We start from the raw sequence: 27,974 nt of genomic DNA, 5'->3' as shown, positions 1-27,974 counted from the left end.
TACATTGTTATTCATCAGGGCGATAATCACAGGGCATTAGCCCTAGCCTTTTATGTAGACAGGGATACTGCACGGAACACAGGAAGGCTGGTTCATTGACCGTTTTAAAAGAGTGGGTTCGCCACTGGGTAATTGATCGTAAACTGACAATCATGCTACTACGTACATCTGTTTAGGGGAGTATCCTGTCGAGGGGTTGTGGGTGGTAAAAGCCGGTCTTCAGAAGTGATAAGGTCGTGCTACGGTAAGGAGGTGCGGATCAGGGGCTCTCTGTATTCAACTTGTTCATCACGCATTATTGCTATTCCTCTGCCTTTCTGGAACGCCTATCTGGAGAGTTGGCCACTCGCATTGGGATTGGACTTGCGGATCTTTAACAGTTTGTTTTACGAAGTGCCAAGTGGTTGTTGGTATTACCCAGGGTCTTTAACAGGTGCAGTGGTGTGGAATATACCTGGAGATTTCTCTGTCATCAGAAGAAGAAAAACATATACCTCATTATTCAGATCCACTGTATACGTCGACGTTTGAAGATCGTTATTGATACTAAATGACAATAACTTATTCAAAAACAGTTTCAAGCATTGCCGATCAGTCTTTGTTTGAATATAAGTAGAAAAACTCTGAGCTAAACATATTTGTGCAACACGCGGACACATTAATCACTTGAAGAAGCACGTGCAATGCCATTTTATCATCATTTCAATGGCCTTTGAAATCAATTTGACGGTTTGAATTGAGTCTGCCCTTGATTGTTCCTGAATTTATTTTCGACAGCTTCCACATTTTGACGGTAAGAAATTGCGACCTTGGTAGGGAAAAACTGAATGTCCAATACTATATTTTGACAACAAAATTATTTTCTTGGTAATGTCTCTAGATATATTTTTCAAACCCTATTTCTATTTTCACTCGGCAAGGTTGACTATTGGTATTTAAAAAAAATATACTCTCAGTGTTCAGGGAGAAAAAAAGTTAATTAACTATACTTTCTACTTATTTTTTCTCGAAAGAAATATCTATGACTAGGAATAATTCTTTGAAAAACAATGCAATATCAATTGTGTTTTCGTATCGTTATTGTCATAGCCTGCCTGATATAGGCTACATTTATGTTTTAATCTGCAAAACGTAAATACATTGATTGAATCACAACCAAACAAAATGCATATGGTGATCAGGGGAAATTTTACATTTCTATTGGCCTATTAATTTTCCATCTTCTAATGTTGATTTGACCACGACAATGTGTTGTAAGAAAGGAAGAAGAAATTACAAGTTATGTGTAAATCGGTTGAATCCTCTCTCTCTCTCTCTCTCTCTCTCTCCATTGCTTTCTATTTTGTTTCTCCCCGTCTTTCTCCCTCGTTCACTATTATCATGTTTATGTTATTCGCAAGTTACATGCTTGATTTGGGTGGTGAAAAGGGATAGAGAAGAACTTCCCTTTATGCTTTGTTGTTTAGACCTAGTTCCAGAACATTAAACATTAAACCAGTGTGTCTGCATTTGCGTGCAATCAAGCACCAAAAGCAAAACTAGCCTAGGGCATGAACATTTTGATAAAACGAAGGGAAAAAACGGTTCATTTAAAGAGTGCAACGACACATGAGCCGCATGACTAGCCGATGTTCGCTTATTTTGCCGTGTGTACTCTATTTAGTCGTAGTCTCTTTTGATTTATTCGATTTTTCACGAACTGGTTCACTTAATCATTGAGTTGATTTGTACAGTTCTTGACGACCACATTCTGGCGGTTATTGGCCTCGATGTTTCACCTGTAAGACTTGTATTGAGGAACAAGAAAAGGGATATAGGCTATGCAAGTTTTACACGGCACAGTGGCGGCAACACTTCATTGATCAGAATCTTCATTACTAAATGGTCTTGACCTTTACATACGAAAAGACGGTAAAGGTTTATGATAATATAATATTGTATTAATATTTTTTACGAGTACTTGATTGTCATGTAATAAGCGTCAGATTGGCATGCATTAATGCCAGACAAAGTACCTACAATGATGCATATAACCGAGTTGCCGCCACTGTGGTGTACTTCGAGAGAGACATTACTGGGAATGAAATGATCAAATCGCGATGTGGTTCTTTAGTGCTTTTCCTGCCAAAATGATGTACTTGGTGCGATCAGGAAAAATAAAGTGTGTCGGCTAAGACATAATGGTGCCCTGACAAAGATAATTCAATTACTCGTTTGCTTTGGAGTGCTGGTTTGAATCCACAGTCTTCCTCAGCCCCCTTTCTACCCTCTCGCCCTCGTTGATGTAGCCCATCTGTCTGGGCTAGGGCAAGAACCCCACGATTGACCTAGTTCGGAAGGGGGAGGGTGGGTTTCCGTAACGGAAAAGCCCGAATCCCAAAGCATCAAAGAAAGTCATGTTGTCTCGAAACCTTCAGGCTTTAACCCTATTAAACTATTTTTTTGGGGGAGGGGGTTGCTAAGGGTGCGTGGTTGCAAGCTAGGCAATTCGATAGACTTTTCCAGCTCATTATTTTTTTTTAAATTTAAATTTTGATGTAATACTACTTGAGAAAAAAGAAAAATCACCATTTAATTTCTAACGATATACATATTTAATTAATGTATTATTTTACGTACGATTTACTTCCTAATTTGTTCTGGTATTGTAAGTATATAGAAAGTATAATGCAATATAAAAGTTCGGCAAGCTCCCCAATCTCCCTCAAAATGTCTCTCGCCGGGCCTCCATGCCGAAAGCACGGTGTGAATCACCCTTCTCTTCACGCTCGGCAGCTAGAGTAGGCCCCTTACTTTGCATTCAGTGACCAGCAAAGGAAGATCGGGAGCTTCAGGAACAAAATGAATACAAGGCGATTTGACTTTGGAAGAGGATATGTCAGGAAACATGCTTTTCATGTTACGCAGTCTTTACGAGAACCTTTGTCATCTTTGAAGCGATAAAGAGAAGGAATTGCCTGTCGTAACCTCCTGTAACTCGGGGCTGCTCGGAGCTCGCTCCAAGGGACATGGCACGGTGTAAGGCGAACGATCTCCGGGGCAGTGTCTCTCATTCTCTCCTATTGGTTTCCCTCTCAATAATTGACCCGATGACAGATTGATGAAGAGGAACGTTAACTTGACATGAATCAAGGGAGAAATAGAGAGAGAGGAAGGGAGAAATAGAGAGAGGAAGAGGGAAAAAGGAGAGAGGAGAGACAATACTGTGGAAGAAAAGAGGAATGGCGCTATACGCGTGTCCTTTCTGAGACGTATCAAGTATTCCAACTCGAAAGGCAGGTGATGAAGATGTACATAGTGTATCATAAAAAGATAATATGTGTGCTCCGAAAAAATATGAGTCTTACATAATTATTTCACATCATTCAGCAGACTCAGTATTTAGGTTTCTCTTCGATGACGAATATTAAAAACATGACGTAAGAAAAATAGAAATGTTTTAATTCAATTGAATTTCGATTTACCTGGTAAGTTTATATGGTAAGCAAAGAACATACGAACCGTTAAACTTCCCATATAAGGCAAGTTATGAAGTGAACTGAAAAGTGTTTACATTGTTTTAGATTATTCATCAAACGTAAGACTATGACCTAGGTCTTGCCTCACACCCGATCTTCATTAGATCACCTAAAGCCATTAAAATAGGTACTAGAACGCAAACTTTGTTTGGAGACATCCTATGGGAAACGGCGTCGCCAGCTTTATAGGGTAGAAAGCGCGCGTGCTTTCCGTAGCAGAGATATCAGTGTTACCAAGCAGATTGGGACTGATGATAATGGGAACTGGCAACATCAGTACCGGTAGTTCATCACCAACTCTCTTGCTTCTCCGAATCCCAAAAGCCCTGTACGCCATCCAACTTTGGATGACCCCTCAACATAATACACGCCATACTCAGACAAACAGGGTGGCAATCATGAGCGATCCTCAAGTTCGTTTACCTGGAGAACAATGGCCATGTGTTTTTATTTCATTTTGCACGAGAAGATGATTTATGAGTCTTGAATTGGAAATCACATTCCAGCAGAAGTGATTGTACATGGCATGTTTCATGATTATTCACTTATGTCTTTGCTTTATTTGTATTTGGTAGTTATAAATTGCTGTCACAGGCCTTCAAATTTCGTGGAATTTACGCCTGTGCACATTTGAGCCAGAATGTGCATGATGTTAGGTTTTACTCGTAATGGCAATTAATTTCTCCATATTCTATGCTCCTATTGCTATCATTTCTGTCATTAGAAATGTTGGCATATGGTTTGAAACCACAGACTAAAGGCCACTGTACCAGCAGTCGCTCAATCAAGGAGGAGCCATTTTAAAAATTGATGCTTACATGTACATGACCGCTGCCTGACCCCGTTACTACGAACCGTTCAATCTCCGACTTAAACAAGGGATTGATTTTTGATGAGGGTGATGCTATATCGGCCTATGGAGTTCGATTGTCAAGGGCGCCCGACCAAGAAAATAGGTTGACGTGTTTTCTGGCCGATCAATATCAAACGGCTGGGCAATAAAGAAGCATGATATTTATATTTTCGGATTCCGCGGCTTTCTCTTTCTCAATCTCAACACTATTATATTCATCTTGATATATTTGTACCCCCAAGGCCGCCATCGCACCCTGATGATGCGCAATTTTTCGAAGACAACAGTTTCTCTGGGCTGCTAAGCACTCAATATGTAGGCCTACTCTTTCAAAAAAGATTATTTTTTCGATGTTTCTTTTTTGTTGTTGTTGATAATTTTGGAAAATTGGATGGGACAATTCAAAATTATGAAACTTTTAACATCATTGATAATAAAACAACTAATGTTCTGAAAAGACCGGTCAGTATCTTTTAGCGTGATAAGTAGACTGTAAATAAAATGCCTTCCTTTCACATTATATCTCGTTAGCTTAGCTTTTAGAGAAAATAAGTAGATTTCATACTAACAAATTTTGATATTGATTATTTTAAATTCACTACAGCTCTTTTAATGCTCTTTGGAGCTTTCCAGAGGTTGCCTCCCCTCAGCATTTTCACAGCTATAGAGAACGCATACTTTTTAAAAACATGTGATGGCTAAGCTAGTTGACTTCTGTAAAGTTAGTTGTCAAAGAAAACCACCGAAGCATTGAACGGAAACTTATTGCATCATCACCGAGCGCCTTCTATCAAGTCTTAACATTCTTGAGGTTTAGTTCAAAATTTAACAAGAAAACCCTAAGCTTCTATTTAGTGATCGTTTTTCTGCATTTTGAGGCGAGTTTCTTTATTTTGTGTTTGAAGATTGATTAACAGTATTGGTAAGAGTTGTTGCGTAAACCTTGCCCTTTTTGTCCGTGATTGAATATAAGTTGATCTATTGTGGTCACATGAACCAGACATATTCCTGATGGTTAAATACAACGTTGTTGTTTTTACACAATGTTTTTATTTTTTATTTGGCTGAGAGTCTATCTTCTCCACGATTGTGTTTTATTATCATTGAAACTAAGTTTTAGAGAGACTGCCCACAAATATTCTTAAATAATATATTTTCTTTTAATGATCATGATACAATACGAAAGTAAAGTTAAAAACGTCTTGGACGGGACAGTATACACTTGTAATTCCGACATACACCATGTCTTTTTATATCTTTCTTTTATCCTCGCCTAGAAGCCTCATTAGATTAAATAAATAGTACTTAGCAAGAATATTTTGTATATTCTGTAATAAATTCCTTGGATCTTGTGAAATTTTAATTTTCGTTATTATCCAAAAACCTTCCTCCTGTTTAGAAGCCATCTATCTCTGACAGTTGATGTTTCCTCGCTTGTCTCTTATCCCAGTGTTTATACTGGTTTCCTCCACTGATGAGATGGTGCGAAATTGGGAGGCAGTTGATGATTTGTGTCAGCGGGATGCTTTAGATATGTCATGAGTCCTCGGAATAGAATCGTACTTTTGCAGCGATTTTGAATTACGAAGGGATCTACATCAATGCTTTAGCATATATACCTTCACTATGTGGATATTATTTGATGACATATTTATTAATCATATCGGGATGAACAAGATGTCTAACTATAAGATTAATTGCCTCAAAGTCAAATTTTAGGCCCAATTCATAAACTAAATTGCTTTTCTAGAATTGTGCATGCATCGTCACAAATGAGTACGAGAAGATGGAAGAGATGAGTTATTAAATAATAAATTGTAATTGCTGAATGCCTTTGCAAATTTAATAAATTCGGCCCATTCATAGGGAATTTCATAGGGAAAATCCGAAAAGGGCCTAACTTTCTCTTTTGTGCATTTAATGCTGTGGTGGATTTTTCAAGAATTATAACTTGCATTGATATGTGTGAGCACGCTTTTGCCATGTAATACAGCATATTAACGCACCTAATCGCATATATGCCTCAAAGCAAAATTCTGATCCTGAAGAAAATTTCCAGATGCCACCACTCTTCCCCCACCGGCAAGTACACCTAATTTGTATAGGGAAGCCGATAGCTCACGTCCAACACCGCATGCCAAACAACCCGTTTTAATAATGGCGCCCGGTGACCACGGTAGCTATCAAAGCAAGGCTTTTCCTGGAACTCGGCATTTCTTCCGCCCAATAATTCAGACTTAACCTTAGCTGTCCTGCCTGATACACAAACTGTTCTCTACGGACACGGAATGCATTGGAAAAGACAATTTACAAGAGAAATACTCTGCTTAAAGCAAGCGGACAGTGTATACTTCTTATCTGGAACAATCGGGGAAAGGTAGGTTCAAGTGCTACACTCTCTCAAGTTGATGAAGGCGTTTGGAAGGGTCCTCCCTCGACTGGGATTTAGCCGTCGCAGAACGAATTACCACCTTATGGTCCATTGTCATTGAAAATGTGGCTTCGTCGAAAATATTGTCCGTGGTTTGTATAATTTTACTATAAACCTAAAAGAATGGGAGGTTTAGTGTCGCTTTTATGCAAAGTGGGAATGTAGATTTATGCAACGTACGTGGCGATGCATCATTGTCTTGTTCTTAACATTGGTAGAAGAAGCTTTTTTCTGCTGTTGCTGAATCGGAGGCTCCATTGTAGAATGAACTTGAATGGATGCAATGCATGCCATCATCATACTTTTCATCGAGTGGACAATATTTCACACTGCACTACATGGCCCCGAGCAGCGTTCCAATTAGCGCGCTGACCGTGTTAAGCAATCCTGCGATTTGAGGTCACTTATTCACCTCGGATGACCTCTTCCTTTCTTCCGTTCTCACCTGAACCCCTACCCTCCAAACACATACATACACTGACCCTCACCCTCTCCATTCCTTTCTTTCTCGCTCTCTCTCTCTCTCTCTCTCTCTCCACGTCTCTCTCATCTTCCATTCTTCCATTAATTCTATATTGCTGTCCATCATTCTCAACCCACAAGTTTACAATATCCTCTACTACGGAGCGTCTGATATGGATGTGGTCTTTGAAATCACCACTAAACACTAAATCACTTTATTCATCTCACATCTTCAGAAGACGTGTACGTAAACAGCTATCTACCCTCTCCCTTTCTCCCCCCCCCCCCCCTCTCTATCTCTTACTAAGACACCATCTCTCGTGCCCCCTTCCGATCGTCTAGTCCCATCAGGCTCTCTTTCTCTTTTTCGCTTCTCTCTCACCCACTCTCTCTCTCTCTCTCTTTCTTACCCATCATCCTTTGAGAATATACCTCTCAGCATTTATCCACGAAGTTATGGGAGCGTAAAGATAAGTATCCTCGAGCTAACCTTTTCTCCGACTTACCTAGTAAGATGGTGACCTAATAATATCATCTTCAAGATTACGGGCTTTCACAAGGGCGGGAAGATATCTTCCGTGTGTCTCGGTGTGATCTCATTCATCTCTTTCAAACTATTCACTTTATCTTTTCCTGGAATATATACAATTTTCTAATGGAAAGTGAATAGCGTCTCTCGTGTTCTAATTATTGAAACATTGGACTTTTCAGGGGATTGAAATAAAAATGGCTTCGATAACAATTTGTTAATCTAAGTTTTTAACAACCGTTATTATCACCCCCCCCCCCCGTAGTATATAGACGTGCATACTAAGGGAGCGACCTCTCTGTCACTCGTTTCCTCATTTAATTTATAGCGCATGCATTTCTAGGACACTAATTCTTCTATGCAGTTCACTCATTTAAAAATAACCTTTACTTACGGAAATCGGAATTTGAATGGCATTTACAAAAATGTATGTGGCCTTTTTTATTTCTAAAATAATAATTTAATTTCTTGGGCTTTCATCTTTCATCTTTTTAATGGGAGGGAAATGTTCACGTCATTGGTTTTCCTAGTCATGTTACGATCTGAATTAGCAGGACACCCACGCAGACTACACGTATGGATCACACATGGCCTCATTACAGATGCTAAAGATCTGTCAAGGGATCACCCGTTTATCGGTCATCGGGAGACAATCCCCCACGAGTTCAGAACGCAACATGCCGAGATGTCTTAATGATGAAGATGACTTCTGATCATGCGATTTGCATCGTGAAAGAATAATTGTGGAAGCTATTGGGACAGATTGATTATGTAGTACAAGATAATAGGTGTGTGCTGTGATATTTTGGAATCACTGAAATGACAAGAAAATGGCCTAATCTTGCTGAAAGTCGCATTCACAATGTGAACTGCACACAGAAATGAGCATAATGGGACCACGCACGAAGTCATGTGGCATGAAAGTTCAAAACTTTTTAGATGTACATGTACTGTATTATCTCGTAATTATGTCGAACATGAGGGAATTATGAAGAGCAATTCTTTTCAGGAGACATTTCTTTTATATTAGTTTTATAAACTTACTTAAAACAGAATAGGAAAGCTAACATATTATTCTGTACCTTTTCCAGAACTCAACCGTCTCTTTAACATTCTTACGCTTTTTCTTAGAAAGGATATAGGAGCAGAGCGGAGCAAAGTACTCTTTATAAAGCCATCAAAATGAACATCATACACCACTGATGAAACGCAGTTGGCAACTGTTCAACTTTGGTTTAAAATGACGTGAAGAGATCGAGGTTTGGAGCTTAGGATGAAGAATGCCTCGATACACGTCACGGACCAAGAATTCTCACGTCACCGTTACCGAATAAAACATGAACAATTTCCCGCGCTCTCCTTATTAACCACACCTCATCATTGTACTATTCACGTCTGATTTCAGTGAGATTCACAAGATGTATTTTCACAGTTTGTAAATTCTATTAACACTGGAAGAGATCATAGTCCGTTCCGAAATGGTACCATTCATATAATGTGTACAACTTGATACCGTTATTCTGTATTTGTCGTCATAATAGTTTTCGATCTAAAGAAGATAGCAAACTTTCTCCCCTTGACAGGGCGCTTTATTCCTTCATTTTAGTGGGGTCAATGAAATGAATACTTGGAATGGTAATTGATAGCAATTGTGTAAAGGAAACCCAGTGCAATCCGAAGTGCCTGGATGTAGGATAAGGATATGGTACCCTTCTCGGTGCCTAAGAATAGTCGTGTGATATGCTAGGCATGCTAACTGTCACCGTGGTGAATAGGCCGTCGTCAGGGAGGCACTCTTTTACCAGCAGGCAACAGCACTTCCAGTTGAAAAGGTCAATGAACATCTTCGTGCCCCCATCAATCAAAATATTAGCCCCATACTTACGGTCACTCCATGTCGTAGTCTTCTTAAAAATGCACAGAGGTCAGAAAGAGATGCAGATGACTATAGATTTCTGGTCACTTTCACCTTGATGTCGCCCTCATCCAATAAGCTAGTTCTGGAGAATCCATTACTATGGAAGTCATGGAGTGTTTTACAGAGTTGTCACTTTGGATGCCAGAAGTGTATGACAAATGTATCAATTATGGATGCTAGCAGACTGAATGCATAGGAGTTCAAGTGAGCTTTGATTGCCTACTAATCAATTCATTCGTGATATCCTGTGTGTTTTGTCCTCCCTGACCTTTGCCTGTGTCACACACCTGTATCAAAGGCCATTTCATATCCTCGCTCCAGCCAGAATAACCAATTTCTCATCCAATGGTTGCAAATTAACCCTGCTATCTCACGTGCGTGATGATTAGCTCTATTCGCCTTTATCTTTCCCAGCTCCTTTTTTATAGAAAACTGTCGTTAAGTTAATATTTACGTTCAGATTCAAAGTCGGGTTATGATTAGCAAACAAGCTATTAAATTACTTCAGAGAGTGATACTGAATTCACGTTTTGTTTTAACGGAAATTCCTGATAATTGACCTCCATGTTCATTACAATTTGTTCACGTGACACCATTCCATGTCGGTGTAAACCGTCGACCCTTATTACCCGCTTTCAAACCTGACATTACTCAGAGTCATCACGGCTTCGATATTTTCTGCAGCTTTGTCAAATTAGCAAAGCGGTACCATGCGACACGAGGCTGTCAGTCTTGTTCTCGTCATCTCTCAAAGCGACTCTAAACAGGTTCTTGTCATCAGACTGATCAGAGAAGACCACCATTTAATGGCTAGTGTCATTGACTCATGGCGAATGACTTCCCGAAAGGTCATTGGCATCTGAGGCTCAGGGGCTCCTTCTCTTTTCGCTGCTCCCACGTCACGTCACTTTCCCTCGTCAGCTGTTCGTTGGAAAACGCCGTGTTTGTCCTGCCTGTTGCCCGGGCAGCAAACATTGGCATCGAGTCATGGATGATAACATGATTAATTGCAGGGCATCGTTTTGAATTTTGATCACGCTTTGTGCCGCTCTTCCGCAGTAACGCGAATAGTTATTTTCTTTTGTGGGCGAGGAGTCCAGACAAGGTTTCTGTCAGAGCTGCGTCTCGTCCTGTCCTCTTCTCTCTTTTTCTTTTCTGGAGATGTCTTTAGTTATGTCCTTCGGCTTTTCAAGAATTTTGTTTGCTTTCTTTTCCCACCTTCTTTCCATGGGTTGTCAGTAATGATACCTTTTCATTTGGGATTGAATAGCATATGGTAAAGCGAAAAAATACCACCCACGTTCTGAAATTAGCCATGCATTCATCAGAAATATTTGAGAGTTCGATGAATGTTAACATAAAAACCCAAGCCAGGTTTTACTTTCAGGGAGTGCTAATTGGGTCGCTCAGGGAATTTATCTTAGAATGTTTTGCCAAGGTATGCGCTTCACGTAAGATTGACCAAGGAAGATTCCGAACATTACTGTGCTTCTAATGGAGGCGTTGCCCATAAAACTTCTCTCTTTCTATAATGAATCTTAACACTTTACCCAGCTATTGAACTGTTATTCTTGCTCTATTGTCAGGCCGTGTCAGAGCACGTAATTACTTGACAAATGGTAGAGAAAAACTTTGTTGACAAATCAATGATAGATCAATCACCCATGGGAGACCTGGAGCTGCATGGCTATAATTTGACTGTCTCTGATAGTGTCACTTCCATGCGAGTCGCGCCATCAATTTCTATGATTCAATAGACATAGTCCCCAAAATTCCAAGCCGTTTTAACTTCTGGCCTGTCAAAAGCAATTTCTTTAGAACTAGCACGAGAACCTCCCTAGATAAACGCCGACCCGTATTTGCAAAAGTATTTTTGTTAAGAAACCGTATTATTGAAAGCATGTTTTCCTTTAAAGGGCGCTCATTTTCACTTTTATGTGGACACTAAAGATGCTTTGATACTGAATCCTACTCTCTGTCCTTTACGAAATAGATAATAGATTATATGTTTTTAAATATATATATATATATATATATATATATATGTAAATACTGTTGCCCATTATTTTGTCATACCTCTTTTCATTAAGCGATTGTGACAATATGGTTTATTCTAAATAGATAAATTTTATATCTTCCCTTTTTTTCATACATTTCTTTTATGAAAAGAACGTTTGCATTGGAACGAATGTTCAATCATGTCATAAAATGAGCGGCAGTGAGAACGAAGCCCTTGAGAATGATCTTCACGTTGAGCTGCAAGCCCAAGAAGAGGAGTGAACTGACGGCATTTACGAGGGTAGTGCGAGTAATTCAAACAGACAGCTTTCTCCCGTGTGCATGCCGATCTACTTCCGTGTGGGGGTCGTTGACTTGTGTCAGTCGCCAGCTAGCATGCGAATGAGAGCCTATTACAAGCTATGTTACACTGACGAGTGCACATTCATTCACGTCACAGCCTTTTGTCAGCTGCCAAGTAGACTGACTTTTCAGACGCAGGCAAAGTGTCAATTATTGCCTCGAACGTGCACCGACCCACTCTGTCATTTTTCCTGTCTTCTCCGTGGCGCCAAATACTTCAAACGCCAGATTTCTCTGTTTAGCGTAGGTTCGGCGAACTAGGGATACACTCTCCGCGTTGCAGAGAAAGTTGTTAATGTTGGAAGTATTCGTGAATGGCAGTTTGTAATGAAGCATGTAACATTTCATTTGCCGAACTCTAAATATCAATATAATTTGATCGAGGCCCCACTAAAATTGGTACTAGGGGTTGAACGTCCATGCGGCGTGGGATATTATCTTTGACAGTTCATGAAGTATCTTTTCTCTGTAAGTTATATTTGATAAATGGATGGATGAACGAGATAGGGAGAGAAGTCAATATAAAGGAAGGTTTATTCTGACACTTTCTCTTTAATCACAGATGTTCTGCCTCAAATCTATAATACCTATGTCAACGTTAAGCATAATAATTGTCCACTTTAAACCATTTTGTTATGAAAACTAAATCTCTCTAAAGCAAAATATACTTTACCGACGGAGAATACAGAATGAAAAGTGTCTTTATATCATCATATAAATTACACCATTGTGTGCGTTATTTATTTTCAAGCCTATTGAAGAACCTTACAATTTCCTTACCAATAAAGCTGTTTCTTTCACTCTACATTTCATTTTACTTATTTTGTAATACTTAATGCATCATAACGTGCCATAGAGATTTGGTATATCTTTTATACGGTACTAATACCCGAATTGAATTAATTTTTATGAATATTTTGGCGATTGTATGCAACGATGGTGCCTCCCATCGCCTAATAAAATATCGTCAAATCTCTCGCCGCGGGTTGTCACTTCACGCGCAGTTCTCCCTTGCAGGTACCACTACCTTTTCGTATTAGCTAATTGGACAAACTCACCGAGACATAGTACAGTGAACTGCATAATCAGAGCAAGTAGGATCAGTGGAGGAGTATTGGGGTCATTGTTTTAAAGTGCCTCCACCGGGAAACCAATCCGTCGCGCTTTCTGATTCCCCACTGCCGGTCCGGAGATGCAGTTCTCCAAAGAAAACCGTGGTTTAACCGCAGTGAGATGTGCTGCTGACCCTATATGGGGTGTATATAGGAATTGACTCCCTAAGTGTTGATTCCCTTGTGGGTGGCCCATTCATAATTTGGTGTGGTATGCGAAAGTTACACACACGCACACACGCACACATTCACACGCGGCGAACACATTTCCGAAGGCATAATCTACTACAAAGAGATAATTTTATAAATGGATGGTTTATCCTTCATGAGCATTTTTCTAGCACCGGTTTATCCAGGAATGGGGGTACCTAAGAGGGGTTAACTAGATGTGAATTCCAACCACGTGCGGCTAACCTTAAACTGGGCCAAGTTAGCGGTGGGATATCTGAAATTCCGAACCCGGTCATGTTAAATGGTGATTAATCTTCGTCAGTTTCAGCTCGCACAGATCAGGGGAACTCTGTCAGCGCTGCAATCTCCAGTTCTGCAGTCAGGGCAGTTTGAAACACTTCGTCAATTTGCTAGAAACTGGCGAAACGGACAAGTGAAAATCTGCGAGATCTCTGAATATTTTAGGTCTCGTCTAAGTTTTTGATATGCAGTTGGCAAACATTTAGTTGTTACCTGATAAATGAGAATAAGTATAGCCGTTTGAACTCCGTGACGTCTGGATGTTAGAATATTCTGGCACGGGGTCCCGCGTATCTCCCTCTTCTTTTTTTGTTGTGCTGGTAATCTGTCACGCACCATCTCGTGGCGGAGGAGAACGGGAGGGGAATGGTCGAAACGTGTCGCATTCCGAGTGTCAGTGACAGCTTAATACCAACCACCCCCTTACAAGTGGGGTCCCGCGCTAATTGGTGGCTTAAATACTCCAGTCATGTCATATCGTCCCTTGCCGCCGCTGAAGCTGCTGCTACTTCCGATGCTGCTACTGCTGATGAGGGGTTCGCTGGTGATGCTTGGTGTTGGTGTGGAGAATATAAGAGGTGCATATTTGTCCCATATATAGCAAGGCCTGACTCCAAGAGGTACCAAATCGTCCAAGAGGTTTAGAGGATCGCATCGATCCGACGGTTTGGTAAAACAAGGACGGTCGTCATGACTTACTGACAAACGAAATAAATCTTCTTTCCTAAGACCTGAAGTGCAAATAGACTGTTCTTGGATTTGTTGTGAGTCCCTTCACATCGTCTGAAGACACATTAATACGTAATAAGCATAAAGTCGGTGAATAACTACATTATCTTTCCTTCAAACGTCATGTATAATTTCAGGTTAGTAACGTTTGTGAATTGCTTATGGATGTCATGTTCTAGATATTTATCTTAATAAAAAGTGGAGCCACCCGTTGAGCATTGATTGATCGAGTTTTGCAGGGGTAAGGTATGATGTAACAATACTAGAGTTACTTGCGATCCCAACTTTATCAGTAACCTTATCAACCTCTCATGGAAATATAATCTTGCCTGCAAAACACTACTTATTTTATTGGGCAGCCAGAATAATGAGTTTCGATCTACCGTAGACGAAAACAACAAAAGTAAAAGAATTGTTTTCATTTTGATACGATTCATCTCCGCTAATTTTAATTGCGTGTTTTATTAGCTGTCGTGTCGTGGTGATAGGAGCTAGATGCTAGCACTTGAACCCCCTTTCTGCCCCTCCCCTCGCTTCTTCCTCGCAGGAACAGAAGATAAGAGCCTACGTTCGCACCTTCACCCTTGCCTAGTTGTATTGATATTAGCTTAGGGATGGTAGCGTCTCAGATACAAGCTTGGTGTCTTCTTTCCCTTGGGGTATTTACCTTGCACCTATACTGACTGTGCTACCCTGATGACAAGTGCGACCTATATCTTTCTAGCACATCAAATTTCAGGATGCCTTCCTCATCCGTCTTCTCCCTGATTGGAGAAGTTGATGGAAGCTCTGTTTTGAGTCTGTACCTTAGGCATTTTATGCTCATCCGGTTTATATATTTTGTGCAATTTTTATAACCAGTTATTAAAATGTGAGCGAAATATGTAGACAAATGAGTTTAGTTTCCCTTACAATGAGAAACTTGTGTATTCAAATTTTTTTAAGTGAGAATATAATTATCTCCATGAAATATGAGGTGTCTTTTTTCGCAGCAAGTGACGGCCATGAAGGTGTTCAGAGGAATCTCGTATTCCATGAGGGTATAACAAAATGTAAAAAATCACCCTTTTTAAACTCTGTTTTAATCTGTAAATTATCCTCATAAAATAGAAAATCTCGATGTTTGTGTTCAGTTTGGTGTGTTTTTAGTGTTTGCAATGCAATCGTTTCTGATACGAGCTAACGTTCGAGTGATGCGGTCGAGGTTTAAAGAAGGGTTTACGATGGGTTATGCGATTAGCCTCTTAACGGAGCAAACGGGAATACCGTTTACGCTCCCAAATTCTTGAAGATTTAAAAATTTACCGACAGCCCGGATCATGCTTCACAGCTCCATTTTTCGTAACTGGTTTTGTTCTGATTTCATAGGAGTATTACGCTCTTGCGATGGTATGCTTTTATCCTCGCACTGCTTACAATTTTGTTTTCTTTAATATCGAGATGCCTGGGAGACTAAGGAAGAAACTGAGAAACATATAAGATGAAGAATAGAGACGTTGCGATGTATATATTGGCTCTAGAAGGCCATTGACTGGAGAGAATACAAAATTGTGATGTAGGGCTAAACTTAATTTCCCAGAAGTGTGTGCACTATTGAGTTGTTCCAATTGAACCGAAATCAAATATTTACTCAGGATGGGAAACGGTGCTTCGTTTGTTTAGACTGAGCCAATGTGTCAACCTATAGATCTAAGTGTCATTGTCCGTAGGATCATTCCTCGAGAAACGAGATACTATTCCAGTAGTGTAGCTAGTTCACAAACACTTTTTTCTTATTTCTTTGTTTTAGCATGTATTTATTTCTATTTGGGAAGATGAATCTGTAGTCTCTTATCAAAAAATTAAAAGTCTAACACGTGTATGTTAATATATGATAGCCATTGTTTACAACCGGCTACCCTTCTAAGGGATGATGCTTAAAAGTGCGAAATTGATAGTTTGTCAAAGGTGAAATTTAAACTACAGCGCATTTTGAGTTTAGGGTTAGTCTTTTTAATTCGTTCTTACGGGAGCAATTATTCGTTTGATCCTAATAACGTCACTCGATTTTGAGTAACAATTTTTGCTTATAGTTTTATAACTTGGTCTTGCCTGAAAAGAATAAAGAAGCGCGATCAGGGTTACTTTCAGTAAACGAACTGCATATAAATAGCGCCATTTTACGTGAGTAAAATCCCTCAATGCGGCTTTTATAGAGCCCTCAGGTTTGAACTAGTTTATTTTTAGTGCAATGTTTACTGCTGTAAGGTTATAAGACCTATATATATAGTTCATTTTGCGTCACTTGGGGATTAGGATCTGTGCTAGCAGTTTTTAGTAAACTTGATTCCACATAGAAATTGAGTATTAAGTATATGTTCCAAGGCGTACATTGCGAAAAACTAGTTGTTGTTTCCCCTTCATATGTATTAGCCTGTTTCGCCGGCGCTTTGAAAACTTATGATTATCAAGTATTTACGACCAAAATAGAAAAAAATAATTCAGCAAAGAAACCGCAATCCTCGATTGTTCAACGGCTTAATATTCAGCCACGAGGTATGGAATTTTACACAGCAACCCGACTAATTTATCAAACTAGAAATACATTTCTTTGTCATCTAATCCGACCAGCAGTTAAACTCTTGAACTCCCAAGAACCGTACCTAGTGTTTGCTCCGATCAGGGTCTCTTCCAACATGGTGGAAGAGCAAACCAGAGCAAGAAAGGCAGTTTGATGAACCTTCTGTTTTATGCAAAAATTCTTTCACGTTCCCAAAATTTCTGCTTTTTGGCCTGTGGCGTCAGGCTCGGCTTTACTTCATCATATTTTGTTTTCATTTTTGAAAACTCCTTAGCCAGCAACCGCTGTTTACTTCATCAACCACAATAAACACATCAACGACAATTTTTTATTTCTTCTTCCTTTTTGTTAAACGGGTCTCGTAGTTGCATCACCAGTAACCAAGAACCACTCGTCGTCGACATGTTCGTCTAATTGTCGTTAGTATCTCTTGATGTTTGAAAAGCGACTGGTGGCTTGAGACTAGTACTTGGTGGAGTCAGTGAACCTCCTCTTTGGTAGGTCAATAAATCAATGAGAGGGAGTTGAAGTCAATCATGTCACAGAGACTCTATACCCATGGTATTTTTTCTCCATTCTTCGCTCAGATTTGATGGATAATTCAGAGCCTTTTTTCCCCTCTCTCTTTTGCTTTTGGGATTCTGTTCATGGTTGAATACCGCCGGGTGTTTGGATGAAAGATTCTTTCAAAGTCAGGTTTAAAGCGCCCCTCTTGTCGCAAACGTCGGGATGAATGAGTAGGGAGAGAATGAAGTAAATGAATTACCATTGCACGCAACAGACTTTTATTCCAGCCTTGTCAGTTTGCATTGCATGTCAAACTTACATTGCTTTGTGATCATATTTTGCTCCTTTGATATCACGTGAGCACATGTTATTAGTAATAAAATATATTACAAGGGTTTATGCTCATAGTCATCAGTCCACTGACACTGGAATTGCAAGCTGGATATTGAGGTACCAAAATCCGTGAGTATCGGATTAAACTTTCGGTCTACAATCCCTTCGTCCTTTGTTGTATTACGTACATACTGATTCAAAAATATTACAATGTTCTTGTCCAACCACTTATATATATATATATATATATATATATATATATATATATATATATTCCAACTTATTTCGAATTTCATGATGCCTCTGCCTTTTTTGTGTAATAGCTAGGTGTTGAGGTATCGTCCGTCGAGTGTAACCAGTACCGTTCCTGCAACGCCAGGAATGTGCGCGATGGTGGGTGTGCGTTGGGCATGTGTGTGCGTGTGAAAAAGAGGGAGAAAGAGGTGGAGCGCTTACATATTTCAACTGTCCCAATGTGCGCTGTCCCATTTTCCTCTCAGTAAGTGTTTACAAATTGCTCGGCCTGGGTCCCGTCGCCTCCTGCAACAAGTCAATCACCCCGGCTTCCAACGAAGGCTGAACTTGAAACTTGAGGGAAAGGTGGAGGACACTATTTGTTCGGTGAAATGAATCCCATAGTTAAGCCGTCTAAATTACCAATCGAGTAGGAGAAAAGATAGAAAAAGAAAGTTGAAGAAAGAGAGAGAGAAAGAGAGAGAGAAAGAGAGAGAGAAAGAGAGAGAGAGAGAGAAGGAGAGCGAGGAGAGATGGATCTTCAAGAGTAAAGTATGTGAGAGAGGGTGTAAGTAACCGCGAGTTCATTATACTACGGCCAAAGGAATGTCTATTTAGGTAAACAGCAATGTTGATTCATATTCTTTATCACATTCCTGTATGCTTCATAGATTTCATAACGCGGAGAGCTATTCCACCATTGGGAGATGGAGTCTGTCGTACGCCATATCGCCTCCATTAGCTTGAATTCCATCGGCGATCTCTGAGTGTGTACATATTGTATCAAGCCAGATCCCTGACATTTATTTTAAGATTTTAATCGCTTGAGCCAACATATCGGAATATTTTGCGCAATGCTGAATTCCTAAAATAACTTGTTTAAATCTGAACATTCGGCGGAGAACATTCAACCTTTGAATGCAGAATGTCCTTAGATGTCCTCTATCAATGAAAAGTTTTTAATGTATTATGGTTAATATACTTTATTACAAACAAATTAAGTTGATTTATTTTTGTGACTACTCTCATCCAAGCCATCTTGTTCGATTACGTCCAAATTATAACGAATCTTCTTCATCTGTGTCTTTTCAGATCAAACTTCTTGAAGATGTTGCCAGCAAGCGTCGGCCGGACATCGGCCTGCCGTATGGCCTCAATGGCACAACAGATCCTGCACAGACATGTCGGTACAATGGTCACATCAGAACATCTGGAAGACGCCAAGCCCTACGATGAGATCCCAGGTCCCAAAGGAGTACCTTTCTTCGGCTCACTCTTCGACTACACTGGTTTGGGTAAGTAACTCTCAGCTCTGTTCCCTAATTTTAAAATACATTCTTACAATTCGGTCAGACATTATCCATGTAATTTAGTCCTTTTCTACCTCATAGATGCAGTCTTGATTGATATATGCAAATAAGTCATTAGAGGGTTTTTTTAATCGTAAGAGGTGAAATTCAAAAAAATATTAACTGCTTCGAAAATTTTGAAAAACACTGGCCCCACAAAATAATATCGTGTATATTCTTATAGAAAGTACAACATTCGTTAAGTTTCCATTGTACCTTATTGCAGTGATTATTAGATTGGATTATTGAAGAATTCTAGGTTTCCTTGAATTCAAAGTGAAAAGTTTCAAAAGTACGATGGCGTGATGAGTTTGTGATTTTTAAATGCAATCAACGTCGTTCCGAACCCATGCAGGCCCTTACAAATTGGACAAACTGCATGAAGCCACCGTGGACAGATTCCGTAACTTTGGCCCCATCTTCAAGGAAACCCTGGCCGGTGTCACCCACGTACACATTATCGACCCCACCGACGTCCGGGAGCTGTTCAGAAACGAGGGGAGGAGTCCGAAGAGGACACCAATAGATGCCATGGTCAAATATAGGAGGACACGGAAAAGACACATCGGCATGGCAAACACGTAGGTCAACCACGAAGCCTCTTCCTCTCTCCAAAACTATTGCTCGGCATAGCAAGAAATTTTTGAATGTTTGTAACCTTGCATTTAGTTGCAAAGATGTGGGATATGTGATATTACATTTTTGGCCCGTTATCTACTAAAAGTTAAACCCAACGCTCGGTTTAAGCTGTTGTCCAAAATTGGGTTTAACGAAGGAAGTTAGTCAGAGGTCTTAGTTCTCGTTTTTTAAACGTAATCGGGTCGGGTATATCTAAATTAGTAATATGTGGTAAGTTGTTAAAAGTTCTGCAAGTTCTCTCCTTTTATAAAATGAATGTATGTCAAGGAAAGAACCACCGTCATAATGCTAACTGGCACATTAAAAAACAAATAGAAAAGTATTATAGCATTAAAGGGTCAGAAGAGCAAGCACAGTTTAAATCCCCAAGTGCGTCATTCAGCAGATTTACCATACCATACCCCCAAAATAGAAGGGGATTTACTGCTTGGAGTACAAAGCTGCTTTGAAGTTTTTGCTTTTGAAGTTTTCTTTAGGTATAGATTTGAAACTAATCGACCATCTGACTTTAAGCTTGATTTATTTAACTTAAAGTGAAGTTCCTTCGGCCTCTCGACAGAGTTACACTTACACTGATGTCACCCTTACGGCTGTTGAATCCAGGGTTCGATCCTTGGTGTTTTGTAAATACAGCGCTGCAGAAAGAGCAGTATCAATACTGATTTGGCTATCCCTTATCAGCAATCAATTATCTAATGATCATTGTTTAACAAACATGCGTTAATGGTTATTATTGTGTTTCCCATGCTCACGTTTTTTACGCTATGTTTTGTCCCGAACACAGAGAAGGCGAGGAGTGGCAGAGGCTTCGCAAACCTGTCCAGCATCTTCTGATGAAGCCTCAGAGTGTGTACGCCTATATTCCCATCATGGAAGAGTGTGCAGACGACTTCGTAACACTGATGAAGGAAACGCAAGACGTCGAATCGCAAGAAGTACCGGAATTCAACCACAAAATGCAGAGGTGGACGCTAGAATGTACGTGTACCTCTTATCGATAACGATGCGTCGCCATGATTTTATTATCTTGTTGCTATTACTTATCTTGAGAATTGACATAATTGTAAAGAAGGAATACCATTCTGTAGTGAATTCTTATCTTCACTTACAGTAGAGATGTTTAAGGTTTAAATTTCTGTCCTGTACGTTTGTACTTAGGCAATTCATCCAGGTGTTGCAAAAGGCTACCTAGCCAGATTTATTTTGTGAAAGCTCTGCGAACTGGTGTCGGCATTACTGGACGGCACTTGCCTTGAGAAGCGTAGAAAATATGCGATATGCATCATACAAACGTACATAAGAATGGAATATCACTAATACTAAAAAGAGATTCCGTGAACAGATCTTGCCAACTTGCTTTCTCCTTTTTTGTTATTTGTTTGTTTCTTTCTTATCAGTCTCATTCATTAAATTACGTGTTTTTATCCATCTCTCCTTTCCTATACAGCCGTATGTGCCATCGTCTTTGACACGAGGATGGGGTGCCTGAACACCGGGCTTGATAACAACCCTGAGGCCTTAGATATGATCGTCTCGGTGTCCAACTTCTTTGACAGTCTCAAAGACCTTACCTTCAGCTTTCCCTTCTGGAAGTTCGGCATCACCACCAAGGCATGGACAAAGTTCACCGAAGCACAGGACTACTTTTTCGGGTAATTTGACTTCATAATCGCTGATTCAAAAACCTTCGAGAAGTTGTGCACATTGTTAACGACGGCCGATTATGTGGCAAGGAACTGTCCCGAGTTGTGAAATTTCAAGATGCTAATTTAGTCATTTCATGGCATGAAAGTTCTGCGACTTTGGATCTCCCGCTAAAATTGCGTGGAAAAAAAATGAAGTGTCTCATTTTACGGTATTAACACGTGAACAAAAATATGAGTCTGATGAATACAAATGTTTCTTAAACATAAGTTGCTTTAAAACCTTACAAATTTTGCTACATTAAATACCCTTTTATCAGTAGTTACTCAACGCTACTGTCACTTGTTTTCTGATTAGAAAGGATTAAAGATGTGCTCCAATCGCTCTGTGAATTTTACTTCTATCTGTCCTGTGTCACACTTTGTGAGAATTAATTCGAAACGACAAAAAATCAATCGTTTATGCAAGTTTAGTAGTGTGAGTAATAACTGTTAAGTGGAGCGATTGGTTTAAGTTTTCCTAGCGACTGACATATTCCGATGAAATTACATAAGACGGTGTACCTAGAGACTAAACCTCCGCAGTATCGGGAACATGCAAAAGTAAATTTCCCGGCGGGTGCAGCATGAATTTTGATAGTGTTGATAGAGTCTAGTTTGACTTGTAATTAGATATCCCCTGTTGTGTCTCCGGGAACCAAATTACCGCCTTGGCGAACTCCTGGATATCAAGAACTTCCGGCGTACTTAATTAGGTCAAAAGTTAAAACTAGTGGCATGTATAATAGTGATGTTAAGTTTGCTAGGTAGATGGCTATGATGTAATACGAATGTGTGTCAAAAGATTTAAGCGAACTCGAGTGCCGAATACAAATTCGCTGCCATTAGGAATAAGGGCGAGCAAAAAATGCTTGAACAATCTTTGCGCTGTAATAGTGTCAACTTTTTACAAATCAGGATAATTTTTGCGTAATTCTTGTATAGATGCAAGATTCCAAGTTTGGAGAATCGGTTCTTATTAAGTATCTCCATCAAAATAATGTTTTGTTTTAATAAAATATAACTAAGATTGGAAAGGAAGTATTATAAACTTACGTAAAGATGCAAAGGCAAGTTGAAGACTGAATCGGATATAGTTAGTAACTTAGTATAATATTAATTGCATTAGATTAGAAATTACGATAAAAGCAAACCAGGCGTTAACATACACAATAAAAATAACGTGTCAATGAACGAATTTCTCCCATTTTTCCACAGAATGTCGAAAAAGTATGCCACAATAGCACTAGATAGGATGAAGGCAGCTGTCGGGACTAGTACTCAATCAGAATCAGAGGGAACCTTCCTCGAATGCCTCCTAGCCAGGAGAGACTTTGATATTGATAGCCTGTGCGACCTCATGAACGACCTCATGATCGCAGCGGTTGAAACGGTGAGTTTTTGTCACAAGTGAGAATGTAATCGTTGTCGTTAGTACACGGTAAGACTAAAACATTTATTTGGGGAAGGGGAGACCACGAGTCCTGCAGTGCTTCCGTGCCATAAAACGCTCTTGTATTCCTCTTTCCGTTCCTCTTCACATGGTTCCGAAGCAAAGGGCACGCTGAAGTTCTTATTTAGAAAACAAAAATGTTATTTTCTAGTTATGCCAAGTAACCTTGTGCAATTGTCTAAACGCATAAATTATGTCGTACATCATACTTTAGATTGGCCTGACTCAGAGCACTTTACGGTAAACACTTGGTATCCAATAAAGAACTATTTATGAAATCCGCCATCAATACAAAATTAATTCAGATGTAACTGTATCATTAATTTTGATCGAGTTTGTAACACTTTTCCCCTTCGCAGACGGCGAGTACCTTGGCTTTCAACTTGTACTGCTTAGCTAAGAACCCAGAGGTCCAAGAGAGGGTGTTTCAAGAGATTAACCAAGCCATCCCACCAGGAACAAAGATCACGGCTCAGTCGTTACAGAATCTTCCATACCTCAAGGCCTGCATCAAAGAAACTGTCAGGTAATTACCTTGATTCTGACTTTTAGTTCTTGATGATGCGATCATGTAAGGAACTGTGGCGATATTTGTAATGTTGGTCCGCCCGTTAGGTGGCGCCAGACTGACTAATGGTTTGAGAAAAGTTTGTGTTACCCTGAACTTGAAAGAAGAATTCTGAGAACCCAGTATATTCGGGAGGTATGGTGAATGAGATAACCAGATCTTAAACCCCCATATGATTTGATTTTTACATTTTTGTTTTTATGCATTTTATTATGTTCAAAATATGAGTGTACAGCTTACAATTAAAAGCAAAAGGTTCTCTTTGTATTCAATTACCATTAGTATTCTCTCAATGATTTGTTGATGATACAATACTTTATTGATGTCATTTCTTTCTGAATTTGTTTATCAGGGTCTTCCCAACTGTTGATGGAACAAACAGGATACCATCAAGAGAGATCGCTCTTGCAGGCTACAGAATCCCTCCTGATGTAAGTATCATCGAATATCTTTAAAAATTTACTGCATTAGGTGGAGTGCCAAATATGAAAATTGATTGTATAATTATAATTGTGGTGAAGGTCTAAATACTGAAGGAAAATTCTCTCCAAATTAACAAAAAAAAGTATCTTTAGCAAAGACGGCAGATAAGATGACTTCCAAAAATACAGAATAAAATAGAATGAAAACATTGAATAGCTGCATTAATAATTAAGAACTGAATCAGAATTATATTGAAGCACATGCCTATGAAGAATATATACTCAAGTAATTATATTTTGTTTTTGTATATCAGACCATTGTGAGGATTCACTGCATTGCGGGTCTCATGGAAGAGTACTTCCCCTCACCAGAGAAGTTCAAACCAGAAAGATGGCTGAGAGGCGATGCAGAGTGTGAGAACATTGACCCATATCTCATCCTTCCCTTCGGTTATGGTTCCAGGATGTGCACGGGCAGGCGGATGGCCGAACAGGACCTTTACATCATGCTGATCAAGGTATGTATCTTGGTTGTAATGCAATGTCCAGTGTATATCCCACCGCTGCCACCAAAATATGAACCACACGTTTTAGAAGTGCCTCTTTTGCTTTCAAAGCTTCTCTGTATAAAGAAACCTGACAATGATTATTTCTCTTGCAAAAGTGATGTTAATTCATTTGTTTGGAGATCGTTTGAAGAATAATTTGAGGCAAGATTCTACTTTCCTTGACGTGGGAATCTGGTTTAATTACAAGACCTACTTCTTTCATGAACATTGGAGTGACAGTGATGAGGCTTAATAGCATATTTCCTGGAGTACTTGCAGACTGACCTGGTTTTTCAATCCAGGATATATCCCATTCCCAAGACTGTTGTTTTAACGTCCAGTCTATCATGCCTCTGGGGAAAGTAAAGTATGTGCAAGTATTTCTCAAAAATTATGTCCTCATTAGCCGATTGCAAATAAGAAAAATATCTGGTCATTTTATGAATAAATTCCATCTTCTTCATTTCTTATTTCTCTTTTCTTACAGATCGTTCAGAACTTCAAGATTGAGTGGCACCATGAGGAAGACATGGAACTTATCTTCAGACTCACCAACGTTCCTGACAGGCCTGCACAGTTCAGATTCGTTAGTCGGACATGATATTCTCCATTAAAAAAAAACACTTGAAACCAAGTAGAACTATGTACTTGTCTACCATCGTGTTTCTGTTTGATTATCGTACATAATGTGGCAAGGCTAGCAAGCAACAACTGACCATTATTCTCCATCACAGCATTTAAGCTGAAAAGGATACAGCATCAATTTTTCGCATCTAGATGATCTTGTGCAGCTGTCACTGTGTTATAAATTCAAAGACAATGGATGCATGAAGCAATGGTTTCCTTCTTGATTTGCCGTCAACATTTCAGTGTCGATCTTTGGCCTTCAAAAGATCACATTGTATCCTTTGAGGTAATGTCTGCAAGGCCTTAAGTGAGTTCTGCAAACTCATTTCATGGACATTGTCCTCGTCAATTGTTGGCATTACAGACTGTTGGGATCAATTTGTGTCAGCCGAGTTGTGACCTGAAGGTTGCAACGTCCTTTCAATGACCAACACCGGGATTGTCACTAGAGAATTCTGCTGTTCAGGAAAGTTGCATGGTCAACAGGACCAAAGACATCATCAGCTGTATCAAGTTCAAGAACTTGTTGAGAATGTTTACTCTCTGAAAACAACTGGTCTGAATTATTGTTAAAATAAGGAGGCAGGGGAACGTCCTCAAGTCACATGAAGAAGTCTCTCCTATATACAATGTTTTCCATCGGAATATTGACACTGATAACGGGAGAGCGAGAGCAACTCCTCTGAACAAACTTGTCTTGCTGTGCTTTTGTACAAAATAACTACATCTTCCAAGTACTGTCCTAAATTCGCGCAAATTGTGGTACATGTATATTGTATAGAATTTATATGTATGAACAAAAAAACTTATCTTATATAGGTCTATATTCTTTCAGTTATTTCGATGATCATCTGTACATGTACATGTGACAACAAAAAAATTTGCATATGCATGTAAGTGCCTAAAATTGCTGTATCATTTTGTTTTATTTTAACATTATGTTTCAATGTTTGAATATTAGAGAACATTTTCAATGAACAAATGTATGTTTGTGTAGTTTCTTCAGCAATGTATTCGTAACAACCCAGCTTTTTTTTTTGCAGCGTTCAAGCAACTCAAAGTGTTTTTGAAATGATAGAGAATGCACTAAAGAGCGAAACAGGTTAGAATCATGAATGCAGTTTTACATGTATTAAGTAATAAAGGGATCTTATCTGACTCAATGATCTCTCGCTACAGCTTTTTCTTTGCAACCTATCTACAGCTTGGCGCTTTATAGGTTGTTTTAGCTAAAGACAAGTAAAATTTAAAGAGACAGGGATTCTAAAATTCTATCTGCGTCATGCATTAAGTGCGTTAAATGATATACGACTCTTTGTTTTCATTAGAATATGATGTCATTTATGAAGATACAAATTCAGAAAACTGGAATTTTCGACAAACGTTATCAAATTACATGTTCTAATTATGTCTTTGTTGTATCGAAGTATGCATATGTATTGATTCGTCAGTTATGTGTGGTAATTCATTGCTAAAGTTTGTATAGTATTTTGTATATGAAATTATTGTAAAATGTGTACATATTAAGGCGATTTTTTAAGTACCACCCAGTTTCTATGTAAATATGTAAATATCGTTTTCAAAAATGAAATTTATATTTTAAAGGCCTCGAAAAAAAAAAATTGTATCTCAAACTTTATTATACTCACCGTATATCGAAAAGCATGTTATTTTTTACAGGAAAAAAACACGAGTGCTCGTGACCTAAGTTACAAATAAGTCACGTTTTTACTAATTATAATTATATTTTTCATTTATGATCTGTTGGTATAGGAAAATTGCCAAATCGATGCACTTTCTGATTTTAATCATAGTTTCTTATGGTTTCATGCTAAAAGTTATTTATTGCAGCTGCGTGCATTTATCAAAGTGTTGATACAGAACAATAAATGTTTTTGTTTCATATTTCTTTCAATTCATGTTTAATTTGCTATTCTCCTATTTGTTGTTCATAATTTTGTGACCGAAAATCCAACAATCAAATATACATTTATTATTTTTTGGCAAATGAATGATATGATGTGGGGAGTTAATATATACTTTTAATTCCATCTGAATATACGTAAATTAAACATTTTTGACCGTATTCATATTATTCTACTACTTCTATCTTTGGGAAGGGGAATATTGGTTTTTGATTTGTTTTGTTGTTGTGTTTTAATGACAATGTCGTTCCATTTCTCACAATCACTAAACAAACGTAATTATGAGGTAGAATCATTACTTTCAGTGTAACGTGTTGGGACACTATGACAGGAAAGATAATAAGTAAAACTTCATTAAGTCGACATGAAACCTTCTGCTAAATGACTCGAGTATCTTTGTGCTTATATTTGCTCTTTGGTTTTTATTTATGCTAATCCTAACGAAGTATGAATCCATGATCTAATGGAGATTTGTTTTTTTACTATGCTTTTTTTTTTACTCACAAGCCATTTTTCTTGCCGATGTATAGTATCAGTTGCATCTTTTGACACGCAGATTATCATTATAGTCGAAATGTTTAACTAATTAATAACTATTATTTAAAGTGTATGATCCTAGATGAATTACACTAAAGAAAGGCGTTATGAGTATATACTGGCGTTCACCCGTAGAGTACATTTGTCCATATTTGCTAAGTTAATATTCTGCCTGAAAAAGATAAGAAAATATTAATCTGTTTAGA

At 38.8% G+C, this 27,974-nt stretch overlaps 1 protein-coding gene across 1 annotated transcript; it reads left to right on the top strand.

Moving 5' to 3' along the window:
* On the top strand, nt 1-26,629 carry LOC115920165 (cytochrome P450 10-like). Its single transcript, XM_030975183.1, has 10 exons — nt 1-793; nt 19,111-19,313; nt 19,723-19,948; nt 20,791-20,984; nt 21,454-21,658; nt 22,907-23,081; nt 23,501-23,667; nt 24,062-24,140; nt 24,446-24,649; nt 25,167-26,629. The coding sequence occupies exons 2-10, from the start codon at nt 19,127-19,129 to the stop codon at nt 25,278-25,280; spliced, it is 1,551 nt and encodes a 516-aa protein (XP_030831043.1). The 5' UTR covers nt 1-793; nt 19,111-19,126; the 3' UTR covers nt 25,281-26,629.
* The last annotated feature ends 1,345 nt before the right edge of the window (nt 26,630-27,974 follow it).

This window comes from Strongylocentrotus purpuratus, unplaced genomic scaffold (genome assembly GCF_000002235.5).
Source record: "Strongylocentrotus purpuratus isolate Spur 01 unplaced genomic scaffold, Spur_5.0 spur5_scaffold_8, whole genome shotgun sequence".
Lineage (NCBI taxonomy): Eukaryota > Metazoa > Echinodermata > Echinoidea > Camarodonta > Strongylocentrotidae > Strongylocentrotus > Strongylocentrotus purpuratus.
Note: the sequence above shows the minus strand (reverse complement) of the source record. Positions and strands in the feature narration are given on the sequence as shown.

Coding starts and splice junctions, on each gene's coding strand:
- LOC115920165 (XM_030975183.1), top strand. CDS start 19,127: ATGTTGCCAGCAAGCGTCGGCCGGACATCGGCCTGCCGTATGGCCTCA. Junction 19,314..19,722: donor CTTCGACTACACTGGTTTGG/GTAAGTAACTCT, acceptor GAACCCATGCAG/GCCCTTACAAATTGGACAAA. Junction 23,082..23,500: donor TGATCGCAGCGGTTGAAACG/GTGAGTTTTTGT, acceptor TCCCCTTCGCAG/ACGGCGAGTACCTTGGCTTT.